This window comes from Bos indicus, chromosome 5, assembly GCF_029378745.1.
Source record: "Bos indicus isolate NIAB-ARS_2022 breed Sahiwal x Tharparkar chromosome 5, NIAB-ARS_B.indTharparkar_mat_pri_1.0, whole genome shotgun sequence".
Classification (NCBI taxonomy): domain Eukaryota; kingdom Metazoa; phylum Chordata; class Mammalia; order Artiodactyla; family Bovidae; genus Bos; species Bos indicus.
The window spans coordinates 67,666,062-67,687,133 of record NC_091764.1 but is presented as its reverse complement, the minus strand read 5'-3'; the positions used below and the strand labels follow the sequence as shown (position 1 = coordinate 67,687,133).

General features: G+C 39.8%; 1 protein-coding gene across 1 annotated transcript; it reads right to left on the bottom strand.

The window, feature by feature from the left end:
* Positions 1-54: 54 nt before the first annotated feature.
* TDG (thymine DNA glycosylase) lies at positions 55-20,970 on the bottom strand. The gene is made up of 10 exons (XM_019961199.2): positions 20,784-20,970; positions 10,877-11,019; positions 8,695-8,939; positions 7,727-7,796; positions 6,221-6,356; positions 5,934-6,016; positions 5,759-5,853; positions 3,198-3,369; positions 2,655-2,780; positions 55-2,018 (listed from the first exon to the last, which is right to left on the bottom strand). Exons 1-10 carry the CDS (start codon positions 20,945-20,947, stop codon positions 1,888-1,890), a joined length of 1,365 nt encoding a protein of 454 aa, XP_019816758.2. The 5' UTR covers positions 20,948-20,970; the 3' UTR covers positions 55-1,887.
* Between the last annotated feature and the right edge of the window lie 102 nt (positions 20,971-21,072).

Here is a 21,072-nt window from a genome sequence, read left to right as displayed (position 1 = left end):
CTCAGATTAACAAGGGAAAGAAAATCAGAGTCTTGCTACAGAAAACACTGCAACTTAAGGATAATCATTCTCAATATTTTTTATTGTAAAAAACAATCAGACTTTCAAATGAATTTTAAAACTTTTTCAATATTATTTAATGAAAGAGTCTCATATTCTCATGTATAGTGTATATCAACATGTACTATTCGTCTGTCATATTTAATGAAAAACACCATTATTGTATACTTGGAAAAATCCTTAAACCCATTCTCTAGTGAGTGTCCATCATAATTTAAAGAATATTTTCTCCACTCAAAAAACAAACAAACAAAAATCTATGTAAAGATTACAATCATTAAAAACCAAAGCAATACCTAGTTACATGCTTTACATATCCCATGAAAAAATAATTAAATTGTTCCTAATCCCTGATGCAAGGCACGTAAAAGCACCCGCACAAAACATCCATGTAAACAGCAATACAGTACATGATTTAAATAACATGAATGACTTTTACATGGCTTGACCTAAAGGAAAAATAAAATCCATCATGGCTACAGCTAAAAACCATGTTAAAATTCACAAGAATTTGTATCTCTTATTATAAAAAGAACAGGCTATATAATCTTTTAGAAAAAAAAAAACTTCATAAATATTTTCATATTGAGAAACAACATGCTCCCTGGGTAAGAATAAAATCAGAATATTCAGATGTGATCAGGAGTAAATGCAAGCGGCATTTCTGAATACCCAGCTTTGATATCCACCAGGCCTAGTAGTCAGGACTATTTGTAGCACCATGGAATATGCATTAGAAAATCACAAAAGTACATTACTTCAAACTAACCTTGACATGAGGTTCACTTAGTCCACAGTAACAAACAGCAATGATGCAGATAATTGTTTTAAAATTACTGGCTTACTTGATTTATCTAGCAAGAAAAATTCTGTATTATTTATTTTAGTACATCTCATGTACATAAAGCACCAGTTTAAATAAGATTATCAAACAACCTCCAGCCTCTTGTTACTCAACCTGGAAGTTCATTTCTCATCATTTCTATGTTACATGCTAAAAGTCAAGGAGGATAAAATTAGAATGGTGGTAGATACTGAGAGAGAAGTTCAGTCTCCTTCCTATCAAATGTTATGTCTCTCAAGTAAAACACAGATGAAGTAGTGAAGTTTAAAAGGTTTTCTGCATTCTCTGGAACTTACCATCTCAGCAGAATAGTTTCTTCCTACAAGAGGATCAGCAGATGGGGGTGAGAGGACCAAAGGCGGGGCTCACGCCCTGGCAGGTAAGGCTGGGTTAACCTTGCTGCTGCAAGGCCACACTCTGTATTTCTACTGCAAACAACCTCACAAATGCTCACCAGTGGTAAAGCAAGGAGGCCTGAGTGTGAACACAACTCAGGAAGCCCATTAAACACTGTGAAAAACTACCAGATGAGACTCCACCAAGGGTTAACCTCACAGATGAAAATCAGCACACTTGCCTCTTGACCAGCAGGAATCTTATTAGCAGCATGCCCTTCTTAGGCATGAAAAGGGAGAATGGTGCATCTAAGTTTACGCACAGTTCATAGTCAAGTGTCAAGATGCAGACTCTGGCATTTTTAAATTACAGGTTAAAAGTGACTCCCAAAAGAAAATTAATTTCTTCATAAATGAAATACAGTTTTATAAAAAAGCTGGAATGATGGTTAATTCAAATATAAAAACTCATATACAGAAAAACCCCTTTTCCTTCCAAACTACTTAGGTCCGTACAGTTGACTCCACTGTACCTTGATCACAACACCCGAATAAAATACGAATAAAATGCTTCAGCTAGCAAACCGAGGGCCACTTGACAACTGCATTAAAACTGCAGCATTTAAGCAGGGCTGAAAAACACCATCCTTAAACGTGGTTTCCTTCTTGTTCTTGCGTCCCACAGTGATTACTAAATGAAGGGATCTGGTCTGTAAACGACTGGGTCATCCACTGTCCATTCGGAATGTCACTGAAAGTTGATTCTCCATTGTCAGCAGCTGGGATGGGGGTGTGGGAGGGAGGAGAAGAACATTACTCTATTTAAAAGCTTTAAGTGATATAATTAGGAGATTTTAACAGTCTATTATAGGAGAGATGCTACTAAAATAGCTAAGCAAGCTTCTTGAATACAACTTAAATTTCTATTCTAAGATACAGGACTGATAAATTCTTGTTATTCAAGGAGGGAAATGCACCAAGGAGGACTTAGAGTCCGTAACTTCAAGTAAATGAGCTGTAAAAGCCTGTGTAGTTGAACATCAAATAACCATCGAATTTTCACTCTAAATCACTAAATAGACTTATTAAAGATTTTTTTTTTGATGTGGACCATTTTTAAAGTCTTTATTAAATTTGTTACAATATTGCTTCTATTTTGGTTTCCTAGCTGCAAGGCATGTGGGATCTTAGCTCCCCAACCAGGGCTCGAACTCAGGCCCTCTGTACTGTAAGGGGATATCCTAACCACGGGACTACCAGGGAAGTCCCCCAGTCACTAAATAGATTTTTGTATTTCTATTCCCATTCTTCAGTAATTAACTCTCTCTTAAAACAAACAAACAAAAAACCCTCTTTCCCTGAATCCTGGCAAAACCAAGTCTTTGAAAGGAACAAACAAGGGGGAGGGGACATACCCAGCCCATTTGAAGAGAATCCGCAAGGTTCACCAAGGCAGGGGTTTTCATTGTAAGCACCACCATACGCTGCTTCATAACCTGGGTCGTATTTTTCTTCCTTCACAGCCATCTTCTTTGCATCCTCTGTGAGGAGGGTAAGAGGGATTTAAAACTGACTTTATGTAACAATTTTGAAGATAGCCTTATTCAGCAATTATCAAGAATAAATCTTTTTCTTGAATTTCACATCCACGGAAACAACTTTCACATTAAACTCTTTTTAACATTAACAAAATAAACTCCTAAGAACTGTAAAAGCCTATGAGGTTTAATTTTAGGTGACCTACACTCCTGCTTGGCTTCTCAGCATGTGTAGGAACACTCATATTAGACTGGAAGCCCTTGATAAAAGGAGATTTTATAAGTGACTAACACTTGTTATCAGAACACTCTGGCTGCCAATAAATCATTTTCTTTTCTATTGCTTTTAAACTCACAACATACTTTCTATAAGGTAGATATACATGACGCGAACAACAGGACTGATTAACGGTAACGCACCTTGGGCGAGCTGTAGGTCAAATGTATATTGCACTTCTTGAACGTCTGTGTTTCGTTCAATGCCTTTCAACTGGTCTCTTAAGTCCTTCAGCTTAATGTAGTAATGTACTTTGTCCTGGGCGCGAGGAAACTGCGCACATCTTGCACTGGATGATGGCATCACATAGCAGAGCTAGAATCATAACATTTTACAGTTACAGAAATCTTATAATGCTACTGAATCCACTCATATTGAGATTAGCTGCTAAGTCACTTCAGTCGTGTCCGACTCTGTGCGACCCCAGAGACAGCAGCCCACCAGACTCCCCCGTCCCTGGGATTCTCCAGGCAAGAACACTGGGGTGGGTTGCCATTTGCTTCTCCAATGCATGAAAGTGAACAGTGAAAGTGAAGTCGCTCAGTCGTGTCCGACCCTCAGCGACCCCATGGACTGCAGCCTTCCAGGCTCCTCCATCCATGGGATCTTCCAGGCAAGAGTACTGGAGTGGGGTGCCATCGCCTTCTCTGTATTGAGATTAGAAACCTTCTTTTTCTTTGGATCAATAACTTGATACTTACCACATATCAATATATGCAAAATCAGTAACAGCAGTTGTGTTTGAGTTCAAATTTCTAATATTTACTTATTACAAAGTCAATAAATCAAAACCAATGAGTCTTTTCCCCCTCAGTGTTTGTACAAAAGGGCATATAATTATACAATGAAAAGTCTTTCCTCCTAATTATGTTTCTATCCACCTAGTTCTTCCCAAAGGCAATCTACACTGCTAGTTCCAGAGATAGTCCATTAATTTAGAATCAAATTAAAAAAAGAAAAAAACACACAAATGGTAACATGCTGTACTCCCTGTCCTGCACCCTGCTTTTTCACTCAACAATGTCTCTCAGAGGTAACTCTGTATCAGGTCTCTACATCAGAATAAGTTCCCTTTTTTATAGCTGTGTAGTAGTTTCATAATTTATTTAACCAGCATCTACCTATGGGCATTTAGGCTGTTTCCAATCTTTTAATATTATCAACTGTAGTGAAAAACCTTGTACATATTTAAATTTGAATATATGTGACTGTAACTGTTGGATAAATTTCTAGAAATGGAATAGCCAGAAAGCAGGATATTTATCATTTTGGATGATGGTGACAAATTGTCCTTCATAGAGTATATCAAAATATATATCTTATATATAAAAGAGTGAGACTGCTCAACCATGGACTTTCCGGTTGCAATTTTTTGTACTTTTTAAATTGGCCTCTATACCATGTATTATAGAAAAAAACCCCAAACCATTATTGACTTATTTTGTTTTGCTTATGCAGTATTTAGAAAAGCCTGATTCAGAGGTACAAATGCTACCAGGTTTTTGTAATAGCACATTTTTCCCATCTCAAGACAGCCTTCAATTAAAGTGATCCAGAAACTTGAAAAAGCAGATGTTTTTCAAAGCTGGATCACTAACATCATCAATACCTATGAATATTTCATGATAAAGAGTAAATTTTATAAGACAAATGCACTCATAGATCATTCATTGTAGGAGCCAAAGCTACCTATCTCGATATGATTCCAATTCACTTATTATTGCACTACTGTGATCACACGTCCCAAGAGATATACCAAGGCTCCTCTGGCATTTCAGGGACAATAATGCTCTTTCTACAGGAAGGAGTGAATCATCTCTGAAATTTTACCCAAGGAGACAAGGGTACGCCTTTATTTAAAGAGTGATCAGTGCTACAACCTACTTTATCAATTACACATTTACTAGTTAAAAACAGAAGAAATTACAAGCGAAGTTAAAATATATACTGGCGGCAGAAACTGTATTCCGAGGTCTCCACAGAAACTTGTTGGCACATTGGCTTATCATTTAAAAAATCATCTACAGCACAGAAGTCTGTGTGTGTGTATTTTTATTTCAGAAGTTGTAAACAAAACTTAAAACTATATTTAAGAAGCAAAATTTGAACCAAATGTCTGCAGAAAGTCCACAGAAATTTATATAGAGTTTTAGAACCAATGTGTTATTGTATGATGCCCTTACGTATAAGGCCAACAGCACCAAATGCCAGTCAGGTTGGCAGGATGCCTGTCTGCGACTGGACTGTTCTGTTTTTACGGCTCTAATGTGAGACTGGGCCAAGATACACCAACAAAGGGTGATAAGCAGCTTCACTGATCAGGACTGTGTCTATATTTACATGTTTGTTTCACAACTGAATAAGGGCTAACCTACTGGCATTTGGCAAGAACATCCTGTTAAATGTATTTTGAATGCAGCATGTGAGCAACCTCCTCTCAGTATTTTGGCCAAATAATGTAACTAATGTAATGTTATAAAGGCATTTATCTGACAAATGTTTCTTTTTCTAATGTAACTGTAAAAGTATCTGAATTAATCTGCAACTATTAGTTCAAGTTACTATGCAGATATTATTCCACAAAATACAGTGCTTTTTTTTTTTTAATGGCAAAAATTACAATTGGACAGAACAAATAAAAAGGGAAAACCAGCTAGAAAAATTTGTATTTATCTGATTTACAAATGCAGTTTTAAGGACTTACAGTTTCTGTATCTGGGATCTTATGGGGTTGAAGTCCAAACTCTAAGTTCTTAACCTTTACGCCAAAAACTTCCTTACTAAAAATTTCGTAAATACCTAAAATGAAATACAAATATATTTACATTGCCCATAATGTTAATCAAAGAAAAAAGATAAAATTTAAAAGTAAATCTTACATTTTCCATTAAACACTGCTATTCGTGGCTGATATTTCTGTAATTTCTGCACTAGAATACGTCCTCCTTCACGAAATTCTTTACTAAAATTGAATTAAAAAGTAGTCAAAATATAAATATGGCAGTATTTATAATGTGCTAAATTCAGACAGCTTTCAATAAAAGAGCAAATCATAAAACTGCTATCCTCAGCTTGAACTAGTTAGATACCTAGCATGCTCCTGGAGTGTGTACAGCACAAGTATGGCCAAGGTACCAACCTATCAAACCGAATGTTCCATAATCACCTGGAAAGATCCTTGCTGCCTGGTGTTGTCCTTTCCACCATATTGGTAAATCCAATACCATATTTCCCTGGTAGAGTGTGATCATCCATGTGACTCAGTTGGACCTCACTCAGCCCTGACATAAATAGGCACTTCCCTGTGAACAAGAGAGTTTAATTTAGAAAAAGTTCAGTTTATTTCTGTAAGTCAAAGGTTTTTCTGCCTCATGAATTATGTGGGTCTATTCTCGAAATTAAAAAAAAAGAAAAAAGATTTAGTATATTTAAAAAATTATAACACAGGTCAAATACCATACCAAGCAGTTTTATGTGCTGGGTACTATGCTAAGTCCTTCATATGGATTATTTCATTTAATCATCATAGCTATCTTATGAGATATCACTATTATTTATCTCTTTTTAATAGGGGGTCGAAGGAAACGCTTGTTGAGTATACAGCCAGGCAGCGTAGTAAACTCTGAAATTGTTTAGCTTTTTAACAACTGGAAGTAACACCACCTGCCCCTGGAAAACCCCAAACAGATAAAATATACACCAGTGACTCAGGGCTTCAGACATACTGACAGAGGAGAAAATAAAAAGTGAAATATCTCTAGAAATTTTTTTTTTCAAATAATGGAGACAACATGTTATTAGTTCTAAAAATATATTACTACCATTTGTCCTAAAAGTGTTTTTCTTTTCTTTTTTCTTGGCTGCACTGCATACATGTAGGATCTTAGTTCCCTGACCATGGACTGAACCTATGGCCCCTGCAGTGTAAGTGCTGAGTCACTGGACTGCCAGGGAAGTCCCCTGTCCTAGAAGTTTTTAAATGCTGCACTAAGATAATCAGCTAGTGTTTCCTGATAATCTGTTGCACTCCTGATTGTCTGTTCAGATCAGATCAGATCAGATCAGTCGCTCAGTCGTGTCCGACTCTTTGTGACCCCATAAATCGCATAAGATGATTTATATATAAGATAATACAACAGGAGTTATACGTGGTTTTAAAGCTCACTCTACAAGTATGAGGGTCTTAAATATTAATTTCTGCTTGATGGAAATTATCCATAGAGAATGTCTACAATCAGAGCATTTTTTAACTACTACAACTTGATGGCCAATGTATTTCATTTCTCCTAATTAATAAGATGAGTAGAACTCTGGAAAGGTATTAAGTTTTGTGTCTGCATTGGCATGATTACTGTTAATATTCTGTAGATAACAACCAAGAAAAGAAAAAATTGTTTTAAAAAAAGATAGTAAAACTCACTGAAAACAAACAAAAGAGAAAGTATTCCTTTCCATATCCCTCCACTCTTATAAACCAAAATGTTAAGTGTCAGAGGATTTCACACCTTTCATTTTTTTGTACACACACATTGAAAAGATATATGTATACTTACTCAACCAGTTTCTTTTTAAAAACATATTTTGGTTTAAAAAAAACAAACAGACAAACCCAAACTATTAACAAGGACATCTAGTTTAAAAGTAAAATAGTAAAAGAAGGTTAAGCACTTACAAAAATGGTTTCCAGGTCCAGGGTAGTGATGCCCTTTGTAAGCAGCCATCAGTCCTGGATTTATGCCAATCTACAAAACAAAATGTTTATATATTTTAGTCTTGAAAAGTAGGCTTATGTCTTAGGGCTTCTGTGGAGGAGTGGTGAATTGATTAAAATAAAAATTTAATCCAGCATCATAAGCTTTATCATCTACTCTTGACCTGAACAAAGCATTCCATTTTGAGGAAAGAGATTTCCTTTATATTAAAGTTTTGCTTTTTTTTTTCCTTTGTGGCTGCGTTGTGTGGCTTGGGGAATGTTCCCTGACCAGAGACTAACCCTGGGCCCTGATAGTGAAGGCCTGGAATCCTAACCACGAGACCAGTGGGGAACTCCTTGCTGTTGCTTTCAAAAATCAGTTTGAGTCCCTTATATCCCCAGCACCCTCACTCCCAACTGTCCTGGAACAATCAATCAACCAGAGCTCATGTCCAGCTTAAGTCTGTTTCTCAGCTCCCCAAAAGCAGCTGACTCTACATCACCTACATAGTTGTCTACATGCTGATGTTTTCTACAGTTACTGACAAAAATCAAAGTTCAAAATCAGTGTTATCATTCATGGAGAAACCACAGTGTCATGCAACCTAAGTGATTCATGTGGATCATTTCGTGTAATTGCCAGAGGACCCACTCCATCCTATCATCACACCTGCTTCATCAACGAGCAAATTAAGTGTTCAGGAAGGCTAAAGCTTGTCCATGGTCATACACCCACATAGCAACATCTGAAACCAGACAGCCTTGCCCTAGAGCCCACCATCTTAAACACACCCATATGATACAACCTGAAGAAGGTGACACCATTTACCACCATAAGGATTCTCAGAAACGGTTCTTTTCAGCAAAATGCTCTTTGCAAGGATATGGTTAAGTCACATTAATCCACCAATGCTACTTATAAACCCAAAGGAGGACAAAATCCTTACAATTACAATGTCCAGATTGAAGGTCAAAATGTCTGGTAGAGTCTTGGTCAGAAGTTCAGCTTCTGAAACACCATTGAAACGGTCCACTTTTCTTTTCACTTTAAATGTGTCTGTAATTTTTTCTTGCTTTTCTTTTGACTTTGTGGACTTGCCAGATTTTTTGGCCTCAGCAGGTTCTGGGGGCTCCACTGGTGTTTTTGGTTCTGTTGTTCTGGGTTTTCTTTTCCTTCCTTTTGGAGGAGTCTCTGAAACACAATGATTTCCAGGATATAGCTGCAGAAAACCTTAACTTACAAACTTTATGCAGCTTTCCCAGAAAAGTCACCCTTTTCTAATATCCTTAGCTTTCTCTTCTATTTCATGACATCACTCTCCTCTCTAACGTCTCCCCCTTCCGTCACCGGAGAACTGGGTCTCTGTGGTCCCAACCCCACCTTCCTTCCTCTGCTGGCAGTTCTTGGGATGAGAGATCCTTAACAATCACAGATTGATTTTCCATACACTCTTACCTGGCATCATGGCTTCTCCAGGGACACAAAGTAGCTACATACCATTTATAAGAATTCTAAATGTAAATATGTAAATAAATAAATGAACAAATAGAAAAACAGGGAGGAAAGGAAACATTTTAACTCAGTTTCCCCATAATTTCCAGCAGAAGAAAACTTCAAATGGTTTGCGGGCTTCTTTCCCCTGAACTGAGTGTATACTCTGTTCTTCACACAGTTGAGGAGGTGAATTGAGAGATGCCAGGGATGAACTCTCTGGGCTGGCAGTGTTTGTCTAAAGGTAAGACTAGGACTCTGATCTCAGGACCTTAAACAGTTTGTCAACCTTGGCCCTGCTGACATCTTAGGTGGAATAATTTAGCAACAGTAGCCTCTACTCACTAGATGCCAGCAGCATCCTGCCAGTCATGATGACCAAGTGTCTCCAGACAATGCCATAAGCCCCTCAGGGGAAAATTACCCGTGGACAAGAACCAGTGACATAAAATTATCCAACAAGAAGCCTTGCCATTTTACTCACAACTCCCCTAATACGGCTCTTCATCTCTCAGGCCCCCACCCTATTCCACTATTATTTGGTGTTTTCTCATCTGAGCCTTCCATCCATCCTCTTTTCTGTTCACATTGCTTCAGCCACTGCCTGTGCCAAGGGATCCACCTCCATCAGCTTGTAGCTGTCCTAGTGCTTCCTGCCCAGAAAAACAGAGGAGTTGAAGGCAGGGGGACCTTCAACGCAGTGGACTTACACGTGCTCTGCAACCATAAACGGAAACCCAGCACTCTCCTCACACCACACTGATGCACGGGGGAAATCATTACCCTCTCCCCACCATCCACTGCTTCATCTGTCCTTCTCTTCTAACTCTCTGTCTTGGTGAATGGTACCTCCTTCTTCCAACTGCCTGGGAGTGACTTCCAGACTCCTCTATCTTCCTCATCCCCCTGCATGAAATCCATTAACATGGCCATACCTCCAAGTTCTGCCCTGCTCTCTACCATCTTATTTTATTTACATTTTTAGATATATATTTTACATCTCTCTGTTACAGTCTATTCTCTAGAATATTCAAATGTCAGTCTATTTATTAAGTCACTCTCTGTTTCCATTCTGTCTATAGCTTCCTATTGCCTTCAGAATAGAACACACATTCTTTAGGTTAAACAAGCCTTGCTTGCCCCCTATCTAGACTCTTCTCTCACTACTTCTTTGCTCCACTCCAGTCTCCAATGACAGAGAATTAGGTTTTTCAACCATGTCATGCTTCCTCACGTCTATAGTTTGATGCATTCCACTCCCTCAGCATGGAACTTTCCTCCTCCCATTCTTCCTGTACTGCTCCCTCACCCTTGAACTTCAGAGCTCCATGAAGCTGCCTCTGAGCCTCAGTCCGAGTTAGGTGCCAGCCCCACAGCATCCTGTATTCCTCTTCACCACTTGGTGTGCTGAGGAGTTTCACATTCACTTTTATTTTCTCCTATGAGATGATTTGAGGGCAGAAGCGATGTTCTTTTATCCCCCCAAACCTATCAGAGTGCCTGAAACCTAGTAAGTACTTAAAATGTAGATTAAATTTTTTAACACAAAAACAGAGTTAAAATTCATCATTAAACCCTTTCTTAAATAAGTTGGCTGATGCCATGGCAATTTTCCAAACTATCCTGGCGAAAACTACCTCGTGTGGGTTCCTGAGCAGGTGCTGGGGCGGGAACTTCGGCTGGCATTTCTTGTGCGTTTATAACTGCCATGTCAGGAGCTTCAGTCATCATTTGTTGGAATGGAAATGTATAAAAAGCTTGAGCTTGCTGAAGAGAATAGCTGAAAGAACAATTAAGGATAAGACAGGAAGACAAAATTACCCAAATGTAAGTTTAAATGATCTGCTCTTAAAAACCCCCAGGATTCAATCATTTCTAACCAGATTATAGAATTTATTTAGAGTTGACAAGAGGAGCAAAGAGAGGCGGAAGATCTATCCCCCTATATACGTTTACCCAGTCTTCACCTGGTGCCTACCAACCAACTGTAATGAACTCTTACACACTGATGTGTCATCAGTAAAACTTACCAGGCCTGTTAGGCAAGCCTATACTTTCCCTGAAATGAGATCATGGGAATTTTCCGGCAGAGCTGAAAGGCCACGAACCCATACAGAGTTGAAATATCCACAAAAATAATTTGTATTCCTACCTTCAGTATCTAATTCTCTTGTCACAGAAATCCTCTGCAATGTAACCTTTTTATGTTCAGCTTTATTGAGATATACTTGATACGTTGCAACATTGTTTAGGTTTAATGTGTACAACAGTGCTGACCTGACACACATATACTACAAAATGATCACCACCAAAGCCTTAGCCAACACTTCCACCAGGGCACCTAATTACCATTTCTTTTTTGTGGTGAGAACGTTTCAAATCTGCCCTCTCAGCAGCTTTCAAGTGCATCCCTCAGGATCATCGGCTAGAATCACCACGCTGTACATTCTAGATCCCCAGAACCTGTCAATCTTATAACTTGAGCTTTGTGCCCTTTGACCACCATCTCCCCATCCTACCCCCCCATCTGTTTTTTAATGGTCGCTGGATTTTTTGCCATTAAATGAGGGTTAGAAATATATCTTTCTATAAATATCTGTGAATTTATGGGAAAGACCACTCTAAACTTCTCTTCTGAACACAATTTAAATGCTGTTTAAAGTGTTTTGTTCAGTGTAAGGAACACAGGCCTTCACAATACTGCCAAAAAGTATTTCTGGGGGCTATAAATTACTACTGCAAGCTGTTGCTATCAGCACAGAGCTAGGGAAGAAAACACACGTTTTATGAAACTCGAGTGACAGCTGATGCCAAAAAATGCCATTAAACATGCAGAAGGAAGAAAAGCACTAGGAAATAAAATGAGTAACGACGTTTACCATTTGCAGAGAAAAGCCATGTTTTCTCTGACAAGCTACTCTACTTAATGGCGTTCTCTTCCTGTAACGTATGGAGAAAGAAAACAGGGTGCTCAGAAAGCAGAGGTTAAAAAGGCGAACTTAAAAAAAAAAAGGCAAACTAGTACATTGTAAACGGGTGAGCTTCACAACATGTAAATCATATCTTAATAAAATGCTTTTTGTTTTTTTAAAAAGGCAAACCAAAACATTTCCAGAAGGAACTTAAATGGCCCATGCAGACACAGGGTCACAGAATGTTGGCGGAGTAGCTAGGCTAGAGCACTGGATACTGAAAGAAAGACTGGGGCCCAAACTCAAGGGACAAACCACTGGAGAAGCATTTTAGCTTCAAGCTATCTCTAAGGGGTAAGATGGTAAAGAAAAGGTGAAGAATTAGTGAGAACGATATTAAACTATCTTAAAAGAGTTTTATTTCCTTAAATATAGTTTTCGATTTATACAAAAATAAAGACAATACGGTGATTTAGTACACTACAGAACATCAACATGAGAATACTATGCAGTTACAAAAATTAAGTTTATTAATATTTAAAAGCACAGAGAATGTTTAATATAAAGTGGAAAAGAATATAAAACGGCATTGTGAGCCAAGGCTGCATGTAGAGAAAGCATGTAGGAAAGGACTAGAAATTAAGATGTAAAATTAAAAAGAAGCGAAGGGCTTAAACCTTGCCTGGCAAGAAGTCAAATGTCCTTTTTGTTCACACTTTTCTTTAGTAACACTCACAGCACTTTTGGATGAACCAGTTGTTCCATGTTAAAGACTCAGATATTCTAATGAGGAGCTAGATATAGCTGAGTTAGTCGAGCGATCTCGTGTGGCTGCCCTCTGGAAATTCTAGTAAGATATAACGTGATTTTTGATTGTGGCCAGTAACAGGGTCCTGAGACGCCAAGAGCCCCATTCAGCTTGAATATATAAAAGAACACTCCTGTGGTCATGGTGAGTGAGTGGCCAAAAGCATGTGGGAAGGTCTGTTCTTAGCTTGTCACAGCGTCATCAGGACGGCGTCTCACTCTCCCCCATGTTTACTGTTACGGCTCTGAGTTTCACCCATCTGTCCCATTTTGAGTACTTCACAAAAATCCACTACTAAAATATATAACAGAGAAGGCAATGGCAATCCACTCCAGTACTCTTGCCTGGAAAATCCCATGGACGGAGGAGCCTGGTAGGCGGCAGTCCATGGGGTCGCTAAGAGTCGGACACGACTGAGCGACTTCACTTTCACTTTTCAATTTCATGCATTGGAGAAGGAAATGGCAACCCACTCCAGTGTTCTTGCCTGGAGAATCCCAGGGACTGGGGAGCCTGGTGGGCTGCCATCTATGGGGTTGCACGGAGTCGGACATGACTGAAGCGACGCAGCAGCAGCAGCAGCAGCAGCAGCAAAATATATAAATCAGGGAAACAACGTTCACATTACAAAAGGGTTGTGAACTTAAAAAATGTCCAAAATGTGGCTCCGTTAGCATACTATCAGATCATTAAATTCTGAGGTTCAAAAACTGAAAATCGAAGTTTTAGATGTCAACTGGCTGACAAAAAAGTAAAAAAATAAGAGAAAATGCAGTCTTATTTTAGAGATGTGTATCAATTTAGAAAAAAAAATTCAGAAACTTGTCTATAATATAGATGTGTCCCTCAATTGTTCTAAAATTATCCCTGGCACTTTATCATAAGATGAATTAGAAAGGAAATAGAGAAGACTATGGATAATAGAATGTGTAAGTTCTGAGGAAATAGACTCTTTCTGAGCATTTGATTTAGCTTGATCATCTTCACAGCTTCCTAACAATAGCTGGAACAAAAGGAAAGAGGGTGGCCTACAACATTCTTACTACTTGGCAGAAGACGGCATTCCACGTGTACGAAAACCTTCATGAAACTGCAATTCTGGATAATTTCATTCCTATTATCTGATAAAGGTTAAGTTTGGAAGCAGCATGAACCTATTTCAAACTTAATGTGGATATAATTCCTAAATACATTTGCTGTGTATATAAACATAGGATAACTGCCCCTTCGTATCAGAATTCTGCAGTGTTTATAACAATACTTTTCTCTGTGTGAGAGACAGCAGAAGAGGCGCAGTTAGTTAAGCCATTCACCCTCTCAGGACCTCCCTTCCCTCCCCATGAAAATGAGGGGGAGATTTCTGTGATTTCCACATATAAGGAGAAAGTGCAGGAAATAGGACCAAATCTGTCCAGACTCAGAAGAGGCCCTGAAACATTGTAATTTTCTGTAATTCCCTGATATCCAACTCAAGAGCATGACAAATGATTTTACTTCCCTGTTGACTTTTGTCCCCTTATCATCTATGTCTGTCCTCAGGATGATGGTTTTGCACCTCTCCCCTTTGCCTGCAGTTAACCCTCTACTCTCTCCTAGCCTCCACAGAACACCCTCTTCACTTGAACAGTGCTCAAAGGACTGGTTTTCTACCACTGTCTGAAATTTGATGAACTGTGCATTTTTGAACTGTCTTTCTCAAAATACACACAAACACACATACAAACACACACAGTCGATTAAGTAAGGAGTCCAGTTAATTTGGATTTTGCTGTATTTCAAAAACTTAACACTTGGAGGTTTCTCTAAGATGAGTAACTTCTTTAATCCTCAGTCATTTTCCACTGTTCTAAAGATGTAAGTTGAAGATGTAAGTTCAATGGGAAGGGAGGTGGGAGGGGGGTTCAGGATGGGGAATACGTGTATACCCGTGGCAGATTTATGTTGATGTATGGCAAAACCAACACAATATTGTAAAGTAATTAACCTCCAATCAAAATAAGTTTATATTTTAAAAAAATAATAAAAGTCATTAAATTGAACATTTAAAGCTGGTTAAAATAATAAAATTTATTTTTAATGTATAATGAAATTAAAAAAAAAGATGTAAGTTGCTTTTTCCCTAAATATATTTGTCTTAGTCCCTTCAGGTTGCTATACAAAACACCACAGATTGAGTGGCTTATAAACAACAAATATCTGTGTCTCACAGTTCTGGGGGTTGGAAAGTTCAAGTCCAAAGTGCTGGCAGACTCAGTGTCTGGAGAGTACCTGCTTTCTGGCTCATTTTAGGTTGCCTTCTTGCTGTGTCCTCACATGGCAGAAGGGGTGAGGGGTCTCTCTGGGACCTCTTTCACTACTCCCGTTTAGGTGGGCTTGGGCCTCATGGCCTCATCACCTCCAAAAGACCCCATCTCCCAATGTTCACACTGGGGCTTAGAGGTTTCAACATAAGAATTCTGGATAGACACAAACAACACAGCAACATTTTATTACCTTCATTTAAACAAGCATATAAACACTGAACACTTACAAAATATCAATGTTGAATAAACTAACTGCTCAACCAAAAGGGACTATTACATAAATTATGATGAAATACTATCCTAGCTATCTAAAAGACTACAAAGCTGAGAGCCAAAGAATTGATGCTTTTGAACTGTGGTGTTGGAGAAGACTCTTGAGAGTCCCTTGGACTGCAAGGAGATCCAACCAGTCCATCCTAAAGGAAATCAGCCCAGAATATTCACTGGAAGGACTGATGCTGAAGCTGAAAATCCAATACTTTGGCCACCTGATGCAAAGAACTGACTCCCTGGAAAAGACCCTGATGCTGAGAAAGATTGAAGGGGGGAGGAGAAGGGGACGACAGAGGATGAGATGGTTGGATGGCATCACTGACTCAATGAGTTTGAGTAAACTCTGGGACTTGGTGATGGACAGGGAAGCCTGGTGCGCTGCAGCCCATGGGGTTGCAAAGAGTCAGACATGACTGAGCGACTGAACTGAACTAAAATATCTAAAGTCTACATTCAATATTGCTAAGTGGGAATGTGTGCATTCACCATGCATTACGGGGTACTTGCTGTGCAGAGTCTATTTAGATACTGTGGACTTAAAAACAGAACAAGCCAGAACCCCCAATTTATTGAACTCTTATGCATACAGCATAATTTCAAGTTTCCTCACTATATGATCATTTTTCTGGAGCTTAAGATAAAATAAAAATGCTCCATAGCCTCATTGACCTGAAACTGGGCAGAGTGATCAAATTCTTCATTCTGGAGACACATAACAAAATCCATTACATTAGCTTTCCTGGCACCCACATTATACTGTTGATTCGTACTGAGTTTACCATCAGTGAAAACTGCCCTTCACTGCTGCTCCCTCATCTCACACTAAAAGATGCTTCACATTCTAGTCAGCTGGGACTAACCTGGATTCTGACTCAGTCTATCAATTCCAGAAACCCCTCCCAGAGTTGGGTCACTCAAATATTTTATCAGCATGCCATTACCACCTCAAAGCTGTTAAACTGTGAAAAGCTGGGGTAGGAGGACTACATGGCACATCAGTATAGACCTCTCTTCCGTCTGCCTTTGATTCTCGGTAGTAAAGCAGTTTTGATTTCACCCCATATGACCACTATTGCCAACATGTGCTGGATCATCGAAAAAGCAAGAGAGTTCCAGAAAAACATCTATTTATGCTTTATTGACTATGCCAAAGCCTTTGACTGTGTGGATCACAATAAACTGTAGAAAATTTTGAAAGAGACAGGCATATCAGACCACCTGACCTGCCTCTTGAGAAACCTGTATGCAGGTCAGGAAGCAACAGTTGGAACTGGACATGGAACAACAGACTGGTTCCAAATAGGAAAAGGAGTACGTCAAGGCTGTATATTGTCACCCTGCTTATTTAACTTCTATGCAGAGTACATCATGAGAAACGCTGGGCTGGAAGAAGCACAAGTTGGAGTCAAGATTGCTGGGAGAAATATCAATAACCTCAGATATGCAGATGACACCACCCTTATGGCAGAAAGGGAAGAGGAACTAAAAAGCCTCTTGATGAAAGTGAAAGAGGAGAGTGAAAAAGTTGGCTTAAAGCTCAACATTCAGAAAATGAAGATCATGGCATCTGGTCCCATCACTTCATGGGAAATAGATGGGGAAACAGTGGAAACAGTGGCTGACTTTATTTTTTGGGGCTCCAAAATCACTGCAGATTGTGATTGCAGCCATGAAATTAAAAGATGCTAACTCCTTGGAAGGAAAGTTATGACCAACCTAGACAGCATATTAAAAAGCAGAGAGACATTACTTTGTCAACAAAGGTCCATCTAGTCAAGGCTATGGTTTTTCCAATAGTCATGTATGGATGTGAGAGTTGGACTATAAAGAAAGCTGAGCACCGAAGAATTGGTGCTTTTGGACTGTAGTGTTGGAGAAGACTCTTGAGAGTCCCTTGGACTGCAAGGAGATCCAACCAGTTCATCCTAAAGGAGATCAGTCCTGGGTGTTCATTGGAAGGACTGATGTTGAAGCTGAAACTCCAATATTTTGGCCACCTGATGCGAAGAGCTGACTCATCTGAAAAGATCCTGATGCTGGGAAAGGTGGAGGGCAGGAGGAGAAGATGACAGAGAATGAGATGGTTGGATGGCATCACCGACTCAATGGACATGGGTTTGGGTGAACTCTGGGAATTGGTAATGGACAGGGAGGCCTGGTATGCTGCGGTTCATGGGGTTGCAAAGGGTTGGACACGACTGAGTGACTGAACTGAACTGAATATGACCACCACCATCCCATCCTCATCTTCCCACAAGAGGCAGTGGAATTAGACTTTGAAGTTACACTGCCTGGATTCAAACTTCAGGTCTGCCACTAACTAACCCTGTAGGCAGGTTCCTTAATCTTTTCACGTTCTTGCTTCCACATCTGTAAAATAGGAAGAAAAGCACCTAATTTATTGATTTTGAGGATTAAATTAGTTAACACATATAGAACACTTAAAACAGAGACTGGTAGGGAATTCCCTGGTGGTCCAGTGGTTTGAACTCAGCTTCAACTGCCGATGGCAAAGGCTGGGGAACTAAGATCCCATAAGCCATGTGACCCAAAACAAAAAAGCAAACAAAATCCCCAAACAGTGCCTGGTATATAATACATTTGTCATAACAAAAACGGAGGAAACAGGAGATGATGAAATATTTTAGGTACTCCTGTCATCTCCTTCTGATGCTATCTAACCTAGTATCATTATCAAAAGGGGAAAGAACCTAGCTGGGTAGGTCTTGCTTTATTCAACTCACATTTTTGCCTAATGATCAGTATCCTTTTAAATATGCTCAATAACCACTGAGAAATAAAAATTTTACTAAGGTTCAAAGTCAATAAATTCCATGGTAGAGTCTACTTTTGGAAAATAAAAGGGACCCATGTGTTTATATTTGGGCTTAAGGCCCCTCCGCTGTTTTCTGCAGATTCTTAAAGAATGTTGTAATCTTGTCTCTCACTTGAAATACAACTGATTTGGGCCAGGAAACATGATTTCTGCTAGAGCAGCTGAAACTTCTCTTAAATGCCCTCATTGATCTTGAGGTTTACATCTCTCTTACAGACATCCATTTGCCATTTTCCATCTACATTCAATTTTCTTAACATGAAAAGAAAAATCAAAATCAGAACTAAGTGCTTATGTTTTCTGTCATCTAATAACATGTCAGTGAACTAGGAAGAAAACCCAAACCTCTACACTAATGAAGAGTCTTAGTCTCTTTAGCATTTCTAGAAAGTTCCAATCTCATTTGAAGGTTAATCGTTCCTGTCTGTATTCTCAGTGGTCTGTTTCACACCTTTCCAGTTATTGATTCAGCATCCTACTTCCCATCTCTGGTAAATCTCTTTTTCATGCCTGAGCTCATTAGAAACATACACGGGTCCTCTTCTTCCTTTTCTTCTCTCTTGTTAGTACTTTCTAAGACTCTTGAACTCTCTTCTCATTCTTAAAAAAAAAAGGGTCTACATCTGTAAGATGTAGTTTTTTGAAATTAATTTCTTCCAAAATAAAAAGGAAATTAACTATACCAAACATTCCATGATGAGCACAAAGTCAAGGATGACAAAGCACTACTTTCTCAGGATTACCAGGGGCCTGAGTCATTTCAGAATCCCCAACAAAATACTCCTTAGAGTATTAACACAGAGTTACCCATACTTCCCAAAGTGAAAATATTAAGTCAGAATAAAAAATGGTCTATAACCCAATGGATTCAGTTAAGACCAAATAGAAGTCAGACAGTTTTGAGTTAAACATTGTACCAGAGAAACCTATTACTTTGCTGTAAGACACTCCCCGTGTGCATTCTAGAACCTACACAATGGCCAACTGGACTCTGCCATTTTTTTTAAGGTACTTGAGCATACAGATTTTGGTGTCTCCGAATGGCCTGGAACAAATCTATGGATATAAGAGAGATGACTGCAATCTATTTGATGGTAGGCGTTTACCCAGGTTTCAATTCTGATCTGAATGAAGATTATAAAGACAGGAGAGATTTCCACAAGTTTTATTTGTAAAGTTCTTTAGGGAAAGAAATGGAGTTCTTTATTTCAGGATTTGATTCATGTCAGGATGAAGTCTGCACTTTATCTCCTTCCCTAAACTCTAAGACAATCTCTGTTGGTTACTAAAGCACTTCCCTTCCACCTAACACTGACTCACAGCATGTCAGAACCAGATTCCACAGACGCCCTATTTTACAGACATCAACAGGCCCAGAGAACTTCAGTGTCTTCCCCAAGTTTAGAGCCCCAAATCAGGATAATTCTTAATGAGGTCTAACAGTATTGTATTCTGATGTAAACTTTTTTTTCCTTTATTCTTAGTTTTTCATTTGGCTTTCCATCAGAGGTTCCAATTTCGAAATCTCTGCTTTTGCAAAAGTCCCTACGCACCTCACACTCCCCAAAGGGCACATGACAAGTAAATACTTAAGATCGTCCCCAAGACCACTAGAACACAATTTTAGACAACTTATTGGAACTGTTATTCCTAGTTTAAGAATTCAAGAGCTCTAGAATGGCAACGTTATCCACCTCGTGCCCCTTAGGTACACCGTTGAGGAAGAAAGCCACAGTAAACCTACAACTCTGAGATGAAAACTCCTAGAGTGATACATAAAGTCTACAGAGAGACTTCCCTGTAGCACAAACGGTAAAGAACCTGCCTGCCATGCAGGAAACCAGAGTTCGATCCCTGGATTGGGAAGTTCCTCTGGAGAAGGGAATGGCAATCGCAAAGAGTCGGACACGACTGAGCGACACACACACACACACACACACACACACACACACACACACACACACACACGTGACACTTCATCCTTACAGCTGTGCATGATAATGGAGGGTGAAGGAAATGTAGCGGAAAAAGGTATCACACACACACACACACACACACACACACACACACACACACACACGTGACACTTCATCCTTACAGCTGTGCATGATAATGGAGGGTGAAGGAAATGTAGCGGAAAAAGGTATCCGGGAAGAAACATTAATTGGAGACTGCAGGTTGCTTACGACCGCATTTTAATGTCAGCTAGGTGTCTGGAAGGACTTAGGTAAAAAGTGGCCTAAGCAGGCCGTCAGTGCGCATGCGCGGCCCGGACCTTGCTACAGGGACCACGCGGCCTTAAGGAACCCCGGCGTGCGTGCGCGTGTGTGCGCGTGTGTGCGCGCGCGCGCCCGCGGCCTGCCCCGCGGCGAGGGGCGCGGGGGGAGGGGCGGTGTTCCGCCCCGGCCTTACCTGCCCGCGTTCTCTGTTTCCATTCCCTGCTGCCGCTCGCGCGCGCAGCTACTCAGGCCCGCAACCCAGCGACTCTGTAGTACCGCGGCGCACGAATGGCGGTACGGTAGTAACCAGACACTCGGACTCGATTGCTGGCAGAACTCGGACAGTGGCTGGTGCATAGGCTCCTCCCCCAAGCTTCCAATTCCCCCTCCCCCACTAGGCCAGCCCCACCCTCAGCGCTGCCCTTCCGTCTGCTCAGAGCCAAATCCCACGCCCTGTTGTTATCACATGATGCCCAGCCGTC